The sequence below is a fragment of the Idiotropiscis lumnitzeri genome, chromosome 1 (assembly GCF_059441095.1).
Source record: "Idiotropiscis lumnitzeri isolate Australia: NSW breed Sydney's pygmy pipehorse chromosome 1, RoL_Ilum_1.0, whole genome shotgun sequence".
NCBI classification, from domain to species: Eukaryota; Metazoa; Chordata; class Actinopteri; order Syngnathiformes; family Syngnathidae; genus Idiotropiscis; species Idiotropiscis lumnitzeri.
In genome coordinates, this window is record NC_142391.1 from 19,973,471 (window position 1) to 19,989,810 (window position 16,340).

The 16,340-nt window shown below is 47.2% G+C and overlaps 1 protein-coding gene across 2 annotated transcripts; it reads right to left on the reverse strand.

The window, feature by feature from the left end:
• Positions 1–57: 57 nt before the first annotated feature.
• On the reverse strand, positions 58–15,917 carry dab2ipa (DAB2 interacting protein a). Of its 2 annotated transcripts, XM_088278585.1 has the most exons (22): positions 15,783–15,917; positions 14,409–14,527; positions 13,977–14,076; positions 13,215–13,276; positions 13,045–13,139; positions 8,352–8,496; positions 8,097–8,269; positions 7,410–7,681; positions 6,315–6,523; positions 6,115–6,259; positions 5,902–6,046; positions 4,847–5,083; positions 4,584–4,776; positions 4,145–4,368; positions 3,331–3,422; positions 2,811–3,251; positions 1,648–1,901; positions 1,445–1,558; positions 1,234–1,356; positions 1,030–1,109; positions 877–964; positions 58–722 (listed from the first exon to the last, which is right to left on the reverse strand). In XM_088278585.1, the coding sequence occupies exons 1-22, from the start codon at positions 15,850–15,852 to the stop codon at positions 552–554; spliced, it is 3,552 nt and encodes a 1,183-aa protein (XP_088134711.1). In that variant the 5' UTR covers positions 15,853–15,917; the 3' UTR covers positions 58–551. The 2 variants fall into 2 exon arrangements, with proteins under 2 accessions (XP_088134711.1, XP_088134778.1); XM_088278652.1 differs by lacking the exons at positions 13,045–13,139; positions 13,215–13,276; positions 13,977–14,076; positions 14,409–14,527; positions 15,783–15,917 and adding an exon at positions 12,409–12,611.
• Positions 15,918–16,340: the final 423 nt, after the last annotated feature.

Below are 16,340 nucleotides of genomic sequence, written 5' to 3' on the forward strand. Positions count from 1 at the left end.
GCAATTTGACGTTTCTGCGTGGCCGCCGAGAGGGAAGAAGCACAAGACCAAAAGCACTCTCGTTGATGCTGGCGTGCTTTATTGGAGTGTCTCGTGTTGATGGAGAATTACACAATGAAAAGCTTTATGAAGATACAAACGTGAGTTAGCTCAATGCCATCAAACGGGCACATTTCAAAGTTGCTCGTCTAATATTCCAGTCGCTTTCCACTCGGGCTTGTGATGAGTCACCAAAGTGGACTGCTAGTGTGAATTAAAGAACTGGTTTTGATAGAATTTCAAAATATTTCTGTTCAAAATGAGCCATTTGGATCACGAAACCGATGTGAGGGGTTGCATGGCTTCTGCTGAAGTCTTTACTGCTGCATTTAAACAAATGTTGACTCATGTCCTCACTAAAGCATCAGTTGGAAGGTGTGCACACAAATGGGAAAAGTCCGACACTGATGTGGAGAGGTTAATCCTCGTGTGGGTGGGTGTGTGTGTGTGTGTGTGTGTGTGTTGCTGTGGCACCTCCCACTTAGAGTTGTCAGTGGCGCCGGGCCTGCGGCTCAGCAATTCCCCGAATTGCGGAACTCGCCGTTTTCTGTGATCTGCAGGGATGATGTGTTGCTAGGAGACAGACCGTTCCTCTGTGATGTCACACCATAGCGCTCCTTAAGCTGAGCCAGCGCCACCATCAGGCGACTGTTGGTAGCATCCAGATTTGCTATCCTCTTCTCCTGGCACACACGCAGACAGGCAGAAGACAGAGTTGTAAAACAGTTCAAATCATCTCATTCAGGATTAAATGAATAATTTTTTTAAATTGATGGGTTAGTGGTGAATTGGGCGACATTAAAGAAGGAAGGGAGGCCACCTTTCCGTTTGACAAACCTGTGCCTCAATGATCTTTTGTTTAGAGTCAACCACAGCCTGCATGTCCGAATGGTCTTTCTTCAGCTCCTCTTCCACCGCCATTAACCTGCTCAGGTCAAAGGGCGTTACTTTTTGACGCACGCACACACGCAAGCACACCGAGTCGTGTACCTGCTGATGATGCTGTTCATCTGGAGATCTTTGTCATCCTGCAGCCTCCTCAGTCGACTTTCTGTATCCTCCAGACGAGCCTGACGCACACAAAGAGCAATTTTAAGTGTCAATGTTGAAGAAAAGAAGCCACTCTCTGGTGCGGCCAACGGCACACCTCCCTCGGAATGGAAATGATGTGAGCGAGTGACTGCTGGCACATGCCTGATATTCCTGTAGCAGACGCTGGTTCTGCTGGTCCTGAACCAGGAGCCGGGCCTCACACTCCTCCTGGCGCAGAGCTGCCACGCGAAGTTTCTCCTGCAGCAACGCAATGTCCTGCTGGTACTGCACACACACACACACACACACACACACGCACGGTGTACCTCAGCTAAGGCGACCAGTGCCACGTTGAAGGGAGGTTGCGGGTTACCTTGTCGATTAAGGCGTCGTCAGGGCGATCATCCTCTGTCTCGGCATAGGAAGAGGCGGAGTTCATGTTGAGAAGCCATGCGGCTGTACGGTCCAATGCACAAGGAGATGGCGCCTAGACACACACACGCACATAGGCACACACAGGCGGTGTCACTACTTTGAGTACGGCCTGTGCAGGTTTCCACGGTAACAGGTGCTGACCTTGTTGGCAGGCCGCAGTTTTTCGGGACTGTCTCCTTTGGACGAAGACGAGGCCTGGCGCAGGCGCGAGTGTCCGCTACTCGGCCAATCGGGGCTGGACGACATCATGCTTCCGGAGGCGGGGCGAGGGGGGAGCATGCTGGGCGGCGTGCGGCCCCGTGGCGGGCCCGGAGGGGGAGCCGTAGGGGGAGGAGGCGGCTGGTCGATGCGACGTTGAGGACCTGAACAGTTCTGACGAGGGGGCGCGGTGCCAGCTGGGATGAGAGCGTCATTGCATCATCATCAATGACATCATCAGTGACATCATAGACGTAAATGGAAATCATGAACACACAAGCGCAACATCAGCCACTCGCAGTACAAATTACAAATTGGAGGATTTTGTTTTTTTGATTTTTGGTCGGTGGTGTTTGTTGTTTTTGGTTTAGTATTGAGTTTCATATTTTCCTTGTGTTCCTTTGTGTCTCTCGTTAAGCTTATTGTTTCCACCTGTGCTTGTCGTCCACTCCGTCATGTTGACCAATCAGCTCCCTCCAAGCCTTCGTGCCTTGTGCAGGTGTTCCTCATTGTCTCGTCGATTTGTTTTGGGATTTACTTCCCTGTTTCCTTTCTGTTCTTGTCGTTCATTGTCACCTGTCCTCCTTCCTGTCAAGTTAGTTCGTGTGGCGTCAAGTTTTTGTTATATTGACGCTTGTTGTTTAGTACGTTGATATTTTTTGTTTATCCCAAGTTCCTTGTTGACCTTTTTGTTCCCTTCAATTAAACATCCTTTAAGTTATCCCTGCCTGGTTTTTCCTGCATTTGGGTCCTCCTCCCTCTCAATCTTCCACCATGCCGAAACCAAATTGACACCCAGCTCTTTGCTGTGACCTGCTCACCTCCGGGGCACTTATTTTATATATGTGCGTGTATATATATGAGCTGGAATTATTTTGGTTACAATTTAGTAAACATGTCTTCTGTGCTATTTTCATTGTCATTATTATTTTTAGTCAGACAAATGTACCTTAAGGATTTCTGCTTTCTTTGACTGCACTAGCACGCGCATGCACATCCTGCGGCAACGCGCAGGTACGAAGATGTTGCTGAGGTTATGTATGTCTACGAGCGCGAACATCCGTGCCATCATCATGCAGACATGACAAAGGAAAGCAAAAATGTACTTGTGATGTTTTCCGAGAGCGACAGCGCTCTTCTGTTTTGCTCTTCTCCGCTGCTGCTGCTGGACATGGCCGACAGACGCTCCCCTCGCTCGCCCCCGGCGGCCACGCCCACTTGCATCTGGGTGAGGAAGGCCGGTTTGGGGGCGGTGGCCGAGTTGCGTTCGTCTCCACCCTGTGACGAGCCGTCGGAGGGCGTGGCCTCGGCCCGGTGCGGTTGCCGCGACGACATGTGATAAACGGGGTTCTGGAAAGACAGCGGCAGCAGCCCCGCCCTGCGCTGCCATTGGCTGTCGTCGAGAGCGTCGCCGGGGGAAGAGTCCTGCAGGTCCACCAGCGACAGGCTCCGCCCCGCCGTGCTCATTTCCTGCCCCGCCCTCCCGAACGCCACGTCGTCGTTGGGCTCAGAGTAGGACGAGCTCGGTGCCGGCGAGCCGCGCGGGCCTACGGGAAGTAACGTGCAAGTTCAGAGTTCACTAACAAGGCTTCAAGAGTGGACGACGGGTGAGAGTTGAAAGGTCACCTGACGCCGGCTGAAGGCTGCAACCTTTTGTGACGAAGAACAAATCTTTGTTTTCGGGGGTCGGCGACGGAAGCCTGGTGAAGTCCACAAGCCTGCAACAAATCTGAGCATTATTTCCTGAACGCTTGAGTGACGGTGACCCTACAACGACAGTGTTCAGTTTTTACCGGCCAGCTACGCAGCCAACGCATCCGTGATGTGAAAAGCACGTCGTCAAGTGGCGCGCACCAAAGATGTGGACATGGTATAGCGTTAGGGGCTCATTTTTTCGCCATTTTATATTGACTGAGTAGGGAGAAATATTTTGAAAAAATGAGGCCACTCTTTTTGATCTCATTTCATGGCGACGTTTACCAAAAGATGACGTCACGTCTTTGCCGCGCATAATAAATGACGCGTTTGGGGTGGCTGCATTACGACGATCACCACAAAGCAACTTTATGCTTCACTTTTCAAGTGGGATTCAATTCAAGTCAAATGTAAAGTCAACACTTTTACTCAAAACTATGCCGATTCACGGTCACTTATTGTCAGCTCGCGCAGTGCGCATATTGGGCCTTTGGTGACTTTGATGAGGTCGGATGTGTACGGATAAGCGTGCATAATGCAGGGACATCGCATACATATTTAATTTAAATCGACGTACGAAAGAGGCCCATGGCGACTTAGGAAGAAAAAAATGAATAAAATAAAAAAATCAAGTGCGTCTCGCATATGGGTAAAGAAAAAAGTTGGACTTGAGCTGCAGTGTGAACAACGTTGAAGAACTTTAGCTCTCCGACCTTCTAGTGACGTGGTTGTGCAGATGACTGACCCGCCATCCAGTCCGACGCCGCACTGCTGGCCAAGTGAGGGATTGCAGGCTGCCAGTGGCGGCGAGAGGGGCGGCGACAGAGGCGGCGGAGATGCCAAATGCTGCTGGAGCTCGGGCGAGGGGGCCGAAGCTTTTCCGGGATAAGCCCCGCCTCCGGGGTTCGCCAACGCCGCCGACACGTCTCTTAGGATCCGAGGAAGTGGACTGAGCTTGCACAAACACGACTGAGGACAAAGTAAAAGACGCACGTGTCCTACTTAGTCACCTGACTGAATTATTCTCTCTCGTGTCAAGAAGGCTACACGTCACCTGATTGAATTCGTCTCTGTGTTACGCACGTCACCCGAAAAAATGTTGGGTCAAGTTTGGTGTCTCACCTGCAGCAAGTGTCACCTTTGCCATACTTGTCACAAGTGTCAAGCGAGTCGGAAAGTTTCACCTGGTCCAGCTCAGTGAGCAAAGTGTGCAGGCAGGAGAGCTCCCGACCGAGGTCCACGTATCCGTCAAAGCCGGGGCCGGTGTGGTTGAGTCCGTCGGGGTTGGAGATCTCCTGCAGGAATCGCTGCATGCTGCTCCACTGGCGCTCCACAAAGTCGTTCATGAAGAGCATGTACTCTTCTTTGGCGCCAAACCTGAAAACACGCGTGTGCACGTGTTACGGAGGTCACGCCGAGGGCAAAAGGGCCAGACAGGCGTGCTCACTTGCTGAAGTTGGCCAGCGTCTGGATGACTTTAGCGATGAGCGTCAGCGTGCGAGCCGTGCGCTCGTCCGGGTAACCTTGCGTCAGGTCGAAGAGCGACGGCGACATCACCGCCGGACACAGGAAGCGCAGGAAGAGCGACGCGCTGATCAAACGCTCGCTGATGTCCGGTCGCCCGCGGTTGCTGCACTCCTGATGCCACGATGCAAAAACCTCTTTCAGCTCCCGAGGAAAGACCCTGTAGGGGGCGCAAACGTCACATCCTTGTTTGTCTACTGTGATTTTATTTATAGTTTTTATTTCGATTTGAGTTTTTTATTATTATTTTTTTTTATTTAATTAGTCTTTGTTAGTTTTTATTAGTTTTAGGGGTTTCAAAAACTTAGTTTTAGTGTTAGTTTTTATTTTTTAAGAAGCTGATTAGAAAAACACCATGGTAAGTAATGTATTGTAAAAAATAATTAGAATATCAATTTTAATCCATTTTGAAAATACAATCCGCAAACTTTGAATTGCAATGAGGGCAGTGCATGATAGCGCTTCTCAAGTTGGATGGACCTGCATTTAAAAAAAGCTAGAAGGCCTTGAAGGCAACATCCAAAGTGGATTTCTGGATTGAATTCTTGTTCAGACAATTTAAACCCAGCTGGACAGTGAACTTTTATTTGTATACTGTAAACATTTTTTTTTCATGTATGAAACAAAAAGGAAAGCACTTTTTCGCTGGCGTTGCAGGTGTGCCATTGGAGCCAAAACCACACGCAGCAAACTCGTCTCAGGATCGACATCATTCGCTGACTCTTTTTAATTGACGACACTTCTGTGCGACAAACATTACAAGGACGACAACTAACGCACGACTGTTCGACTTTCCGTTTATACGGCTAATGGCTGTGTGGGAATATCGGAATAAATACATTAAAAATCAACCCCGAAGGCTTGTGGATTAAATTTTGGTTTTCATTTAAAAGTTTTTTCCTTTTTCGAATGTGAGCGTGGGTCAGTCATGTGTGCGCACGTGTATGTTTGCCTGCGTGTTCCACGTGTGTGCGTAACCTGTACGAGTCGAGGATCTTGCAGAATGCGAGTTCGCAGCACATCCTGAGGTTGGCCTGATGCTCTGCCAGGTCAGAGTTGGCACAGCGAGACCCGTCCACCTCACAGTTCTCATCAGACTCGTACAGAGCTTTGATGAACTCGCCTGAACACACGCAACACGCAAAACATGTCGTCTTGTGTTGTTGAACGTGTTGTACGTGCGCAGCGTACCCAGCGCGTCCTGCAGGTACTTTTGTCCAATCAGCTTCAAGTATTCCTCAATGCTTTTTGTGGCCAGGGTGTTCTCTCTGAAGATCAGCTGATCGTTGTCACGGTAACGGTCCACCTCTGACATCATCAAGTCCGTCAGGAAGTCCTGGAGACAAGGAGCGTCAATCGGGGTGTGACGAGGGCGGGGACGGACCTCGTACCTTGGCCTTGCCGGTGCTGTGCAGGATGTGAACCAGCGCCGCAGCCACTTCCTCTTTGGCTCGCAGGCCGATGGAAGCTTCCAGCGTGTTGCACAGCAGCAGGTAGTTGGCGCTGATGAACTCTGCAAACTCTTTGTACTGTTCCATGGGCAGGATCATCACGCTCTGGTAGCGCGCCTTCACACGCACCGTCGGCACACTCGACTTGCCTGTTGGCCCGAATGAGCGAGCGCACAAACGTTGTCAGCGCGGCACATAACGCACGTATACATATATATACACATCAGATGTCTCGGAGGGCCACAATCATTTTTTTTTCCAATTATCATCGTTGCTCAGGCCAAAACCTAAAATTAATTCTGTAATAATTCAAACAAAAAGGCCATTGTTATTAAAATAATATATCAATAAATAAAATAATAAGAAAAAAAATGGCAATTCATTTGGAGCAAAAATATGACCAACAACAAATATATCAAGTTCATAATTTCTTTTTAAATAAAAACACAGAACCAAGAAGAAGGAAGGAAAAGAAAGCAATACGTATTGGGGCCTAACAAATGGAGTGAACATGAACACTTTTTAACGTCTGTTCTTTTCATTTTTCATTCGCCACTTGGGGTCGCGGAAGGCTCACGTTTTGCGTGGTTGATGAGACGCAAGCTGTGCCGAATTTACGAACAAAAAACATGGGCATGGGAACTGTAGAAAACTAAATCGGAAGCAGTAATGCAATCAAGAGAAGACCAAAACTCAAAGTAACAACAAAACAAAACCATTTGAAAAAAAGAAAACAACATGACAGCAACAACAATCCAATCAAATCAGATCGAAAGCAACTGATGAGACAATGAGGAACACCTGGACAAGACCCGAGTGGCTGAGGGAGCTGAATGGAAGAGCCGCAACAGGAAATAAACCGAGAGTGACCATTGCGCTAACCAGTCGTCCACCGTGCGACCCGTGAAATCTATTATGATTATTATTATTAAAACCCCGCGCAACCCCGTCCATAATTATATTTGGACGTGCGAAGGCTACGGTTTTACCAATCGGATGACTCGATGCCAGCACGCGGGCCGACGTAGGACTCACCTCTGATGGTGCTGGGCATGCTCACTGTGTACCACTTCTCCAGCAGCTGTCTGCCCGTTACCGTGACGACGGGGATGTTGACCAGGCCCACGTAACTGCTCTTGTCCTTCTTACGTTTCCTGTCCGTGTCCTTGTAGATGTGCAGCGTCACGGCGCCGACGCACGGCAGACTACTAAAGTCGAAGCGTTCGCCCCAAAAGATGTTGTCCGTCTTCATCTTGCACGACGTCCGTGCGTACAGGCTGTCGTCCAGACAAAGTTCACAGAAGTACCTGCGTGCCATCAAAACAGGCCCAATTAAGTCGTAGAAGTGGTCATAGAACTGATAGTCGAGAACACCCGTAGCCGATCAGACTTTTTTTCTTTTTTTTTTTATCATGATGCTGCTGCGATGTCAATTTCAAACTTGGAAACAACTTTCCTGATGCATAAGCACCAGTAGATGGCGTTGTTGATCAGCACCCTTTGTGAGAAACATTTTGTGCAACCTACTTTTTTTTTACTGCTGAACGGAAAAAGGCAGAATCTCAGTTGTTTTATTTATAATCATTGAAAGCAGTATGGTGTGGGTCGTGAAAATGTCCAAATTGTTTCATAATGGCGACTTCAGTCTGTGCAGAGCCAGCGTGGCAGCAGGTGGCACTGATCAAGGACGGACACGTGCGAGGAGAAGGAGACGTCACTCACCTCTTTTTGGCGGGCAGATCCTTGGCTTCGATGACCCACAGCGTCAGAAGGTTCTCCAGGCGTCGGCTGTTGTCTTTGTTGGGTTGCACGGCTCGCCGCAGGTTCTCCATCCACTTGTCCCGCTCGGCCGCCGACCGACACGAGAAGCACTTGGTCCCCGCGGAGGTGGTCACCTGCCGAGCGGTCGCAACGGCGCACGATGAGAGTCGGCCGAGCCGCGGCGCCCGCTCGCCAGCCGGACAAGGCGTGTCTGACCTCAAAGCAGTAGTCCTGGCCCAGAAGCGACGGGTGAACCGGTTTGATGATCACCGATTGGTCCATTTTCAGCTCCAGGGAGGCCCCGCCTCTGCCGCCTAATGCTGACTCCTGGCTAGCGCAGTGCAGCCGACGCATCTCACGCCTGGACACAACACAAGCGTCTCGACATCACACAGCTGTCCGTCTCCCATTCAGAGCGCGTCCAACCTTTTTCCAACCCAATAAAGCAATTGCGTGTCTTGCAATCGATTCATCATCATCAATGTGTCTGACGGGAGAAAGGGGACAATGAGCAAATGTGGAATGAGCACCTCAAATGAGAGGCTGACATGGGATGGGTGTCAACTTTACTTTTAATCACAGGATCAGGACGGTACAGGATAAAAAGTTCACGGGAGCAGATGGGAGCGGGACAGTCCATGAAGACGAGGGCAGACCCATTCGGGGTTTTGTTCCCGCCTTGGATTGGAAGCTTCTGAGCGAAGCAAAGCTGATAAGATGGTTCGAGGGACGCTTTGCACAGAATCATTCATGATTGTTTGCAGAAATGGCAAGCGGCTCAAAAACAAAGACAACAAGACATGACGACTGACATAAGCTTTCATGCTAGGAGGGTTAGCTACGCCCGCTAGGGAACATACGGGGCAGAAGCGGTCAGTCGGTAACCAGCATTATGCTACTGTCGCTGAATGTTTAACTTGACTGCTAAATGCTCATATTTATCAGTGCATATGTTTGTACTGCAGCAGAACTTTTCAATTGAAGAAATGCATGCGGGATGGAACGGTGGCCAACGGGTGAGCATGTCCTTCTCACAGCTCAGAGGTGCAGGGTTCAATTCCAGCTCTGGCTTTCCTGTGTGGAGTTTGCATGCCTGCGTGGCTTTTCTCCGGGTACTCTGGTTTCCTCCCACATTCCAAAGTCATGCATAGCAGGTTGATTGGTCGCTCTAAATTGTCTCTTGGTGTGAGAGTGAGTGCAAGTGGTTGTTTGTCTATGTGTACCCTGCGATTGGCTGGCAACCATTTCGGGGTGTACCCCGCCTACTGCCCAAAGACGGCTGGGATAGGCTCCAGCGTGCCCAAGACCCTTGTGAAGAGAAACGGCTAAGATAATGGATGGAGGGATAAATGCACACAGAACAACACTATTGATTTTCATTTGTTTTTTTAGATTTTAGGATGAACTGCCACATTCAAATAATATTTCTGAGCACTGTTGCAGTCACAACGCCACGGTTCTCCCTGAAGCACATCAAATTTAGGTGGAAGAAGTCGAATCACCGAGGCAATATTAACCAGTTCATCAGCATTCACTGATGCAGTCATTGATCAAGCTCCATCAATCTTATGTTGGGCAATATTACCCCCTGCTGGCTGCTTGGCGTCATAACATCACCCCTTGCGGCAGGTGAGTGAGCAAACTGCCCGTGCGTGCTGCATTGTTTGAACTTGAATTTTCTCAAATCTTTACCAGAATAGTGTGTTTTCATTTGTGGTGGCACAAACGATATATAAGTGCCACCACAACAAAAACAAAAAAGGGACTTTAGTTCACCTATTACAGCATGCGACACTATTATATATATATATATATATATATATATATATATATATATATATATATATATATATATATATATATATATATATATATATAGATAGATAGATAGATAGATAGATCGATAGATAGATAGATAGATAGATAGATAGATCGATAGATAGATGTGTATAGTATATGTATATACAGCACAAAGAAATCTTGTCACGCTGGTGCATGTGCTGACCCTTCAACTGAGAGGTCAGTATCCAACATGTTGTGGGAAGCGCCTTGTTAAACTGTTCGACCAGAAGTGGATGCCTTTAAGGTACCATATTTTCCGGACTACAAACCGCTATTTTTTTACCGAACCTTCAAAGCTAGCGGTTTTTAATGCACTGCGGTTTATTTATGGCTTTTTACTGACGAGGAGCCAGCTGAAAGGGAGGGAAGGAATGGGCGTGCGAGAGAGACAGAGAGGGTGAGAAAGAGTGAGAGAGAGCGAGACTAAGTGGGCAAAAACATCGACCCTGTGTGAAGAAGCAATTGAAAGTCAAAATAAGCATTTTTACGATGCGTTTAATTCGAGCAAAGGGATGAAGTGCAATTAATTCAGTTCGACCTCATTTATAAATCTGCCTCGCGTGACAACACTCGTAGGCTCTGTAATGATAGCTGCCGTCGACATCGTTTGGGAAAAAATGCGTCGCCTGGAGTTTATAATATAACTATTACTCCATTTAATAATGCGGCTATTAGTGTACCTACAAATGCATTTTTATGGAAAAAAATTTGCTATTGGGGCTTTTAATCAAGTGTGTTTTGTAGTCCTGAAATTACTGTAAGTGGAAATGAGTCATCTTATGAACGTTAAATAATGTTTATGAGTTATGAAACCTGGATTTTTTTTTTTTTAATTTACGAGCGAAATGTAAGGATGGAAGTGCCTTAAAAGGACGATTACGGACGGGTATGGGGAGGGATGATTATTTTATGAACAAGGATGGAGCGACGATGACGAAGGGTGCTCAAGGCGCGGAAGGAGGGCTGAGGACTCACCGGCAAAATCGGGTCAAGGGCCCCTCCCAGCTAACAAGTTGACATGCTAGTAAACAAGAATTGGCAGGAAGTGGACGTGACTTGATTACGACTTATGTTTTTTAATCTCCTGTGTTTGCCAATTTTGACAAGGGTCAAATTAGCATAAAACGCACTCATAGAGGTTTTATATGGATGACATACATTTGCATGTAATAACAGGTTAATAAGCAACATTAGAGGTGTATTGACATTGACTAGAACAAGGGTGTCGAACATACGGCCCGCGGGCTGGATAAGGCCCGCAAACTGGTTAATTGTGGCCCGCGAGAAGATTTGGTAAAGTATAAACATAAGCATGGTCTGACTGAACAAACAACCAATTCATCAAATGGCCAATATTAGTGATTATTAGACAATTTGACGTGACATCATTTCTTCTTCGTGAGTTTTCTTTTCCTTCTGTCAAAGACACTTCCAGTACGTCATTAAGTGGAGGCTAGTGTCAAGAGGGAGTCATCGCAGTTGAATGAAACGGCCGCTAAACAACAAGATGACAAACTTGTGTTGGCAAAACTAAAATGCGAAATCTTCATTGAAGCCTTGCCGTATTTAATTCAATTCTTTGTACTTCATTGTAGTCCTTGAATACATATTAAGATAGGGACTTTTTCCTGGAGCTGGATATTTGAGTTACATTATTTTTGTTCATATTATTCAATACAAAATGTTTATTTTCTGAAAATATTTTCAAATACACACACACACACATACTCACATACTATATATTTTTTTTTCTTTATAGATTTCTTTCATATATTACAATTAATTTACCGTTGACTTCCGAAATTTGCAGGACAGCGTTTGCAAGTAGAGTTAATCTGCATAATATTGACAGATATTAGTTTTCGTTATAGATCATCATTTTACTGGTCCAGCCCATCAATTTTCCTCCATGTGGCCCCTGAGCTAGAATAATGTAAATATACTAGAACATAAATGTTATTATCGAATATGAACAAGATGGTGTGTCAGAAAATGAGTTGACCTGAATTAGACAGTCGAGTTGAATGGTTGCATTTCATTTGGAAAGGTCGTATTTGTGAGGCGGAAGGGAGGCAAGCAAGGGATAGTGATTTTGCCACGCTATCACGCGCGCGCGCGCATGCACACCGCAATCATGTCGCTTTGGAGGCATGGCGAGAAGCCGTGCGCAGGTTGACTTTCGCCTTTAGTGCTGGTGAAAAGCGCAACTAGCCTAGCCGCTTGCTAACGCAGCTCGATGCACGCGCACGCACACGCACACGCGCACCTGCACAGTCATGTCGCTTTTGGAGGCCTGGCGAGTAGGTTGACATTCGCCTTTTTGGTGTTGCTGATAAGCGCAGCTAGCCTAGCCGCATGCTAACGCAGCTCGATGCACGCGCACGCGCACGCACTGCAGATGGCGTGAGGACAAAAGAGGACAAGTACTCACAAAGCATTCTGTGGGCTGAAGAGGAGGATGACAAAGAGGAGGAGAAGGAGGCTTACACATCCGCGTTCGTCTGAAGCAAACGCGACCCCAAGAAAGACAAACCTGTCTGTCTGTCTGTCTGCGAGTGCATGTGCGCGCGCGTCTCCTAGCTACTGATGCTGGAGGCTCCAGCCGCGGCCCCTCCCATCGGGGATGCTGCCCTACTTCCTCTCCTCCATCTTTGAACTGACTGCAGCTGCTGCGCAGTGACGTCATCTTCGCATTCTTCTGCACACCTCCAATAGACAGGTGTAGCAACTCACTTTGTCACACATGATATGCTCTATGTGACAAATGTTTAAAAAAAGATTCAATTAATCATAGCCAGAGGTGGATTTTAGTCTGGCATGGGGCATCTTCAAACGAATATCAACGAAGGAAGGAATGTTTATTTGAACTTGGAGGGGGGGGAAGAAAAAAATAATAATAGAAATAATAGCAATGAAAATAAAATTCCTGTGTTGCCATCAACTGGTTGTCAGTGGAATTACATCCAAAATAGGCAGGATGCAGGTCAAACTAAATTGTAAATACTCTAATGTATAAATCAGTAATGCTTGACACGCAGCTGTCATATATGCTGACGTTGGCTGTTACCTGCTGTCATACGCGTTGATGCTACTCTGGCGAAAGACTTTGGGATGGGAGCCACTTCTGCGGAGAGAGCGCATCAGCCTGGCGGACAGAAAAGCCTGAGCGGGAAAAGAGAAGAGCACTCACGCTGATGACCAAGAAGCTTCCTCCCAGAACGCCAGCGAGCGCCCTACCGTCACTTTGCTGCTGGGCGCGTCCAAGGCACTCAGGGGGCGTGGCCTTCTCTCGGGATACTCTGGAAAAGATGCCAAGCAGCCATGTTGGCGCAGCAATTGCTCGCCACTCACCCGATCATTTAGCGTCGCCTCAAAGGCAAACACTTTGAAAGCACTTAGAAAGTACATTCACACAAAAATAAAAATAAAAAGTTAATTCAAATCTATCGGGACTCAAGGCCTCTGACACTCATCCCCTTCGTTTGCACTTTTCCCTCATTAGGATGGCGGCTGCATGGAGTTGAGATGTAAGGTCACACGGCAAGTTAGTGACAAATGCGCAATTTGTCGGTCTTCAATGAAGGGAAGACGCGAGCGAGCGAGTTCGAAAATGCACGTGGGTCGACTTGGACAGATCTGGAGCTATTTCTGCGTGTGCGCTTTTGTGGCCGCAAATCCTTAAATTTTGCACGTCAAGGCCCAATAAATCCAAAACAAACACGTTGTAAATTTTGCGCAGAACAATGATAAGAACATTTTCTTCCCTATTTTCTTCTTTGGTCATCTGCAGATTATGACCCGAATATATGACATGAGATTAAGAATGTAATCTCCCCAGAATCAGCCCTGAACTGCTCCTTGCTTCAACACGCACAAACGCAGCAAACAATCAAAGTCTTTCTTACCAGACTCATCTTTAAAGTGCTCGTCCATCACGTGTATTTGCGCGTTCATGCGTGTGTGCGTGTGTGTGCGTGTGTGTGTGTGTGTATTCTTCACCTTTGTGGGAGTGCGATGGTGCCGAGGCCACATGGAGGCGGTATCTTAGTAACCACACCGTACAAGACTCCGCCCTCTCTGAGACCAGCAAAGGATGAACCTGGAAAAACCAAAAATCCAAAACCAGTACAAGCAAACCTTCATTGACTGACAGCAGGACTACAAGATTAAAATCTAAATCTCAATCTCATTTTGTCTTTTTCTTTCCATTTCTTTTGTTGAATGTAATATTTATTTATTTTCGGATCCATTGGTAGCGCTGTTGTCATGCCAGTGGGGACGCACCTTCAACTAACAGATCACACTGACAAATAACTGAAAGTACTGACCAACTGATGTATTGATAAAGGTCGAGCAAAAGCCTCGAGCCACGTGGGAGACTTTTCATGTGTAAAGGTGAGCAGGAAGTGAAATGAGGTGACGTGACCTCACCTCTGGGTCGTCTAGCAGCAACAGGCGAGCGTCGGACAAGATGCACAATCTTCGGCGCCACGTCTCCGGCTCCGCCCTCTGACCGCACGACAGCCAATGGATGGAGGCGCTCTTAAGATCTGCGAGGTTGACGAAATGTTTGTGATCAGCGTGCACACAGTGACATTTCGAAGTTTTGTTTTTTTTGGGGTGTTTTTTTTTTTTTTTTAATTTAAGAGAGCTGGGCACATGACCCTTTTTTGCCAGTCAGTCCCCCGCCTTCCGGCATCGACCCTCCGGCCTTATTTATAAAAATTGTCACCTCCTACCCCCTGCCCCAAAAATGGACTTCAGGACGGCCTGCCCAGTTGCGGAATTGAATTTGAACATAATTCAGTCCTGACAATTTGAGCTCTTTAGTACATGTGGTGTGGATTTTGGCGCCTTGCCAAGTCATTATTTGAATCGGCTGGGTTGAAGGCAAAAAACCTCTAAAAAGACATTACCGCGGCACTCAAGGCACCAAGTTGCCTATCCTCTGGTCTAGCTACTGGCTGCGCCTCCCAATCGACTTTTGAGGGCTCTGAGCGTCAGCAATCAACATTTCCAGCCCAAAACACATACAGGGTCCAATTCAGATTCTTTCAGGTTCTGAATACTTCCTTCGTCCCTCGACTGAGTGATCCACTTGGAACTCTGCAAAGCTGGGCAGGAACGGCCCGACCCTGCGGCCCGGCCGGACGGCCATTTTTGGAGCGAGGGGGGCTCATTCACTGCCATTGACGGATATAAAAGTCAGAAAGTGCATTCTTTTCACCTGGGCTGGGAGTGAATGAGTTAATTAAAAAGGGGTTCGGTTAACAAAGGAGGTGGATTGTGTGCCCAGCTCTGAATATTTCCATTGAGCTCTGCCTGTGTTTATACAACTGTGACTGAGCGGAACTGATCCAACTTTTCTCAAGTCAACTCAGGTCCAACTGATCAAGAAAAAGAAACAAAACATTGGAAAAAATCAAATCCAATTGGGACGGGCCATTTTCAACAGCTGATTTCACAAAAAAGCAGGACAAATGTTTGGCAAAAAGTATTGTCGAAAAGCAAATCTTGAATATGAAAACTGAGCTTCCAGCGGAGACGTCACAACTCCCGTTAGCAAGACCGTCCAGTTTAATTCGTAACTCAAAACTGTGCTTGTTTCCCGTGCTCCCAAGTCAAAACGAAAACATGGGCAGACTCAAATCTTAGTGGCTGCAGAATAAAAGTTGCCTTTAAAGTGGCTAACTGTTTTGGCTTAAAAAAAAAATCCACTCAAACATTTTGATTATTTCTCATACCTGCAGAAAATAATTTGAAGGTCCCAATGTCAACAAAGCAGCTGTCAATCAATCAACTCACCAATAACATTCATCCAGCCAAGATGTTGACATCGGGAGAGATGTTTGACCAGCGTCGCCATGGCAACCATAGTCTGATACACGCGCACGGACACACATGTTCTAACAGACGAAGCAAAGACGTGCACACGGGAATGTTGTCTACACACGCGACAGACACAAATGACACACTTGTCAATCAGTCATCAAGTCAGAGAAGAAAAAGAACGCGTCAACAGTCGCACTGACTTGACTCTTCTAAGCACCTTCGAGCGCATTAGCAGATTACTTCTTCTAACTCTCAGAGCGCACACACACATACACGCACGCACACGCAATATCTGCATTTCAGCATATATGGATTCGAGATGATGGTTGCTTTGACAATCCTGCTTTTGATTGATGATGATTGTGATTACCGTGGAGACAAAATAGAGCTTGTGTGACAAATAAGTGTGCACGCGTGTGCGAATGTGTGCGTGGGTGACATATATGTGTGTGTGTCGGGGTGCGTGTGTGTGTGTGTGAGACATATAAGAGTGCGTGTGCGGGCAAACGTGTGTGTGTGTGTGAGACATAT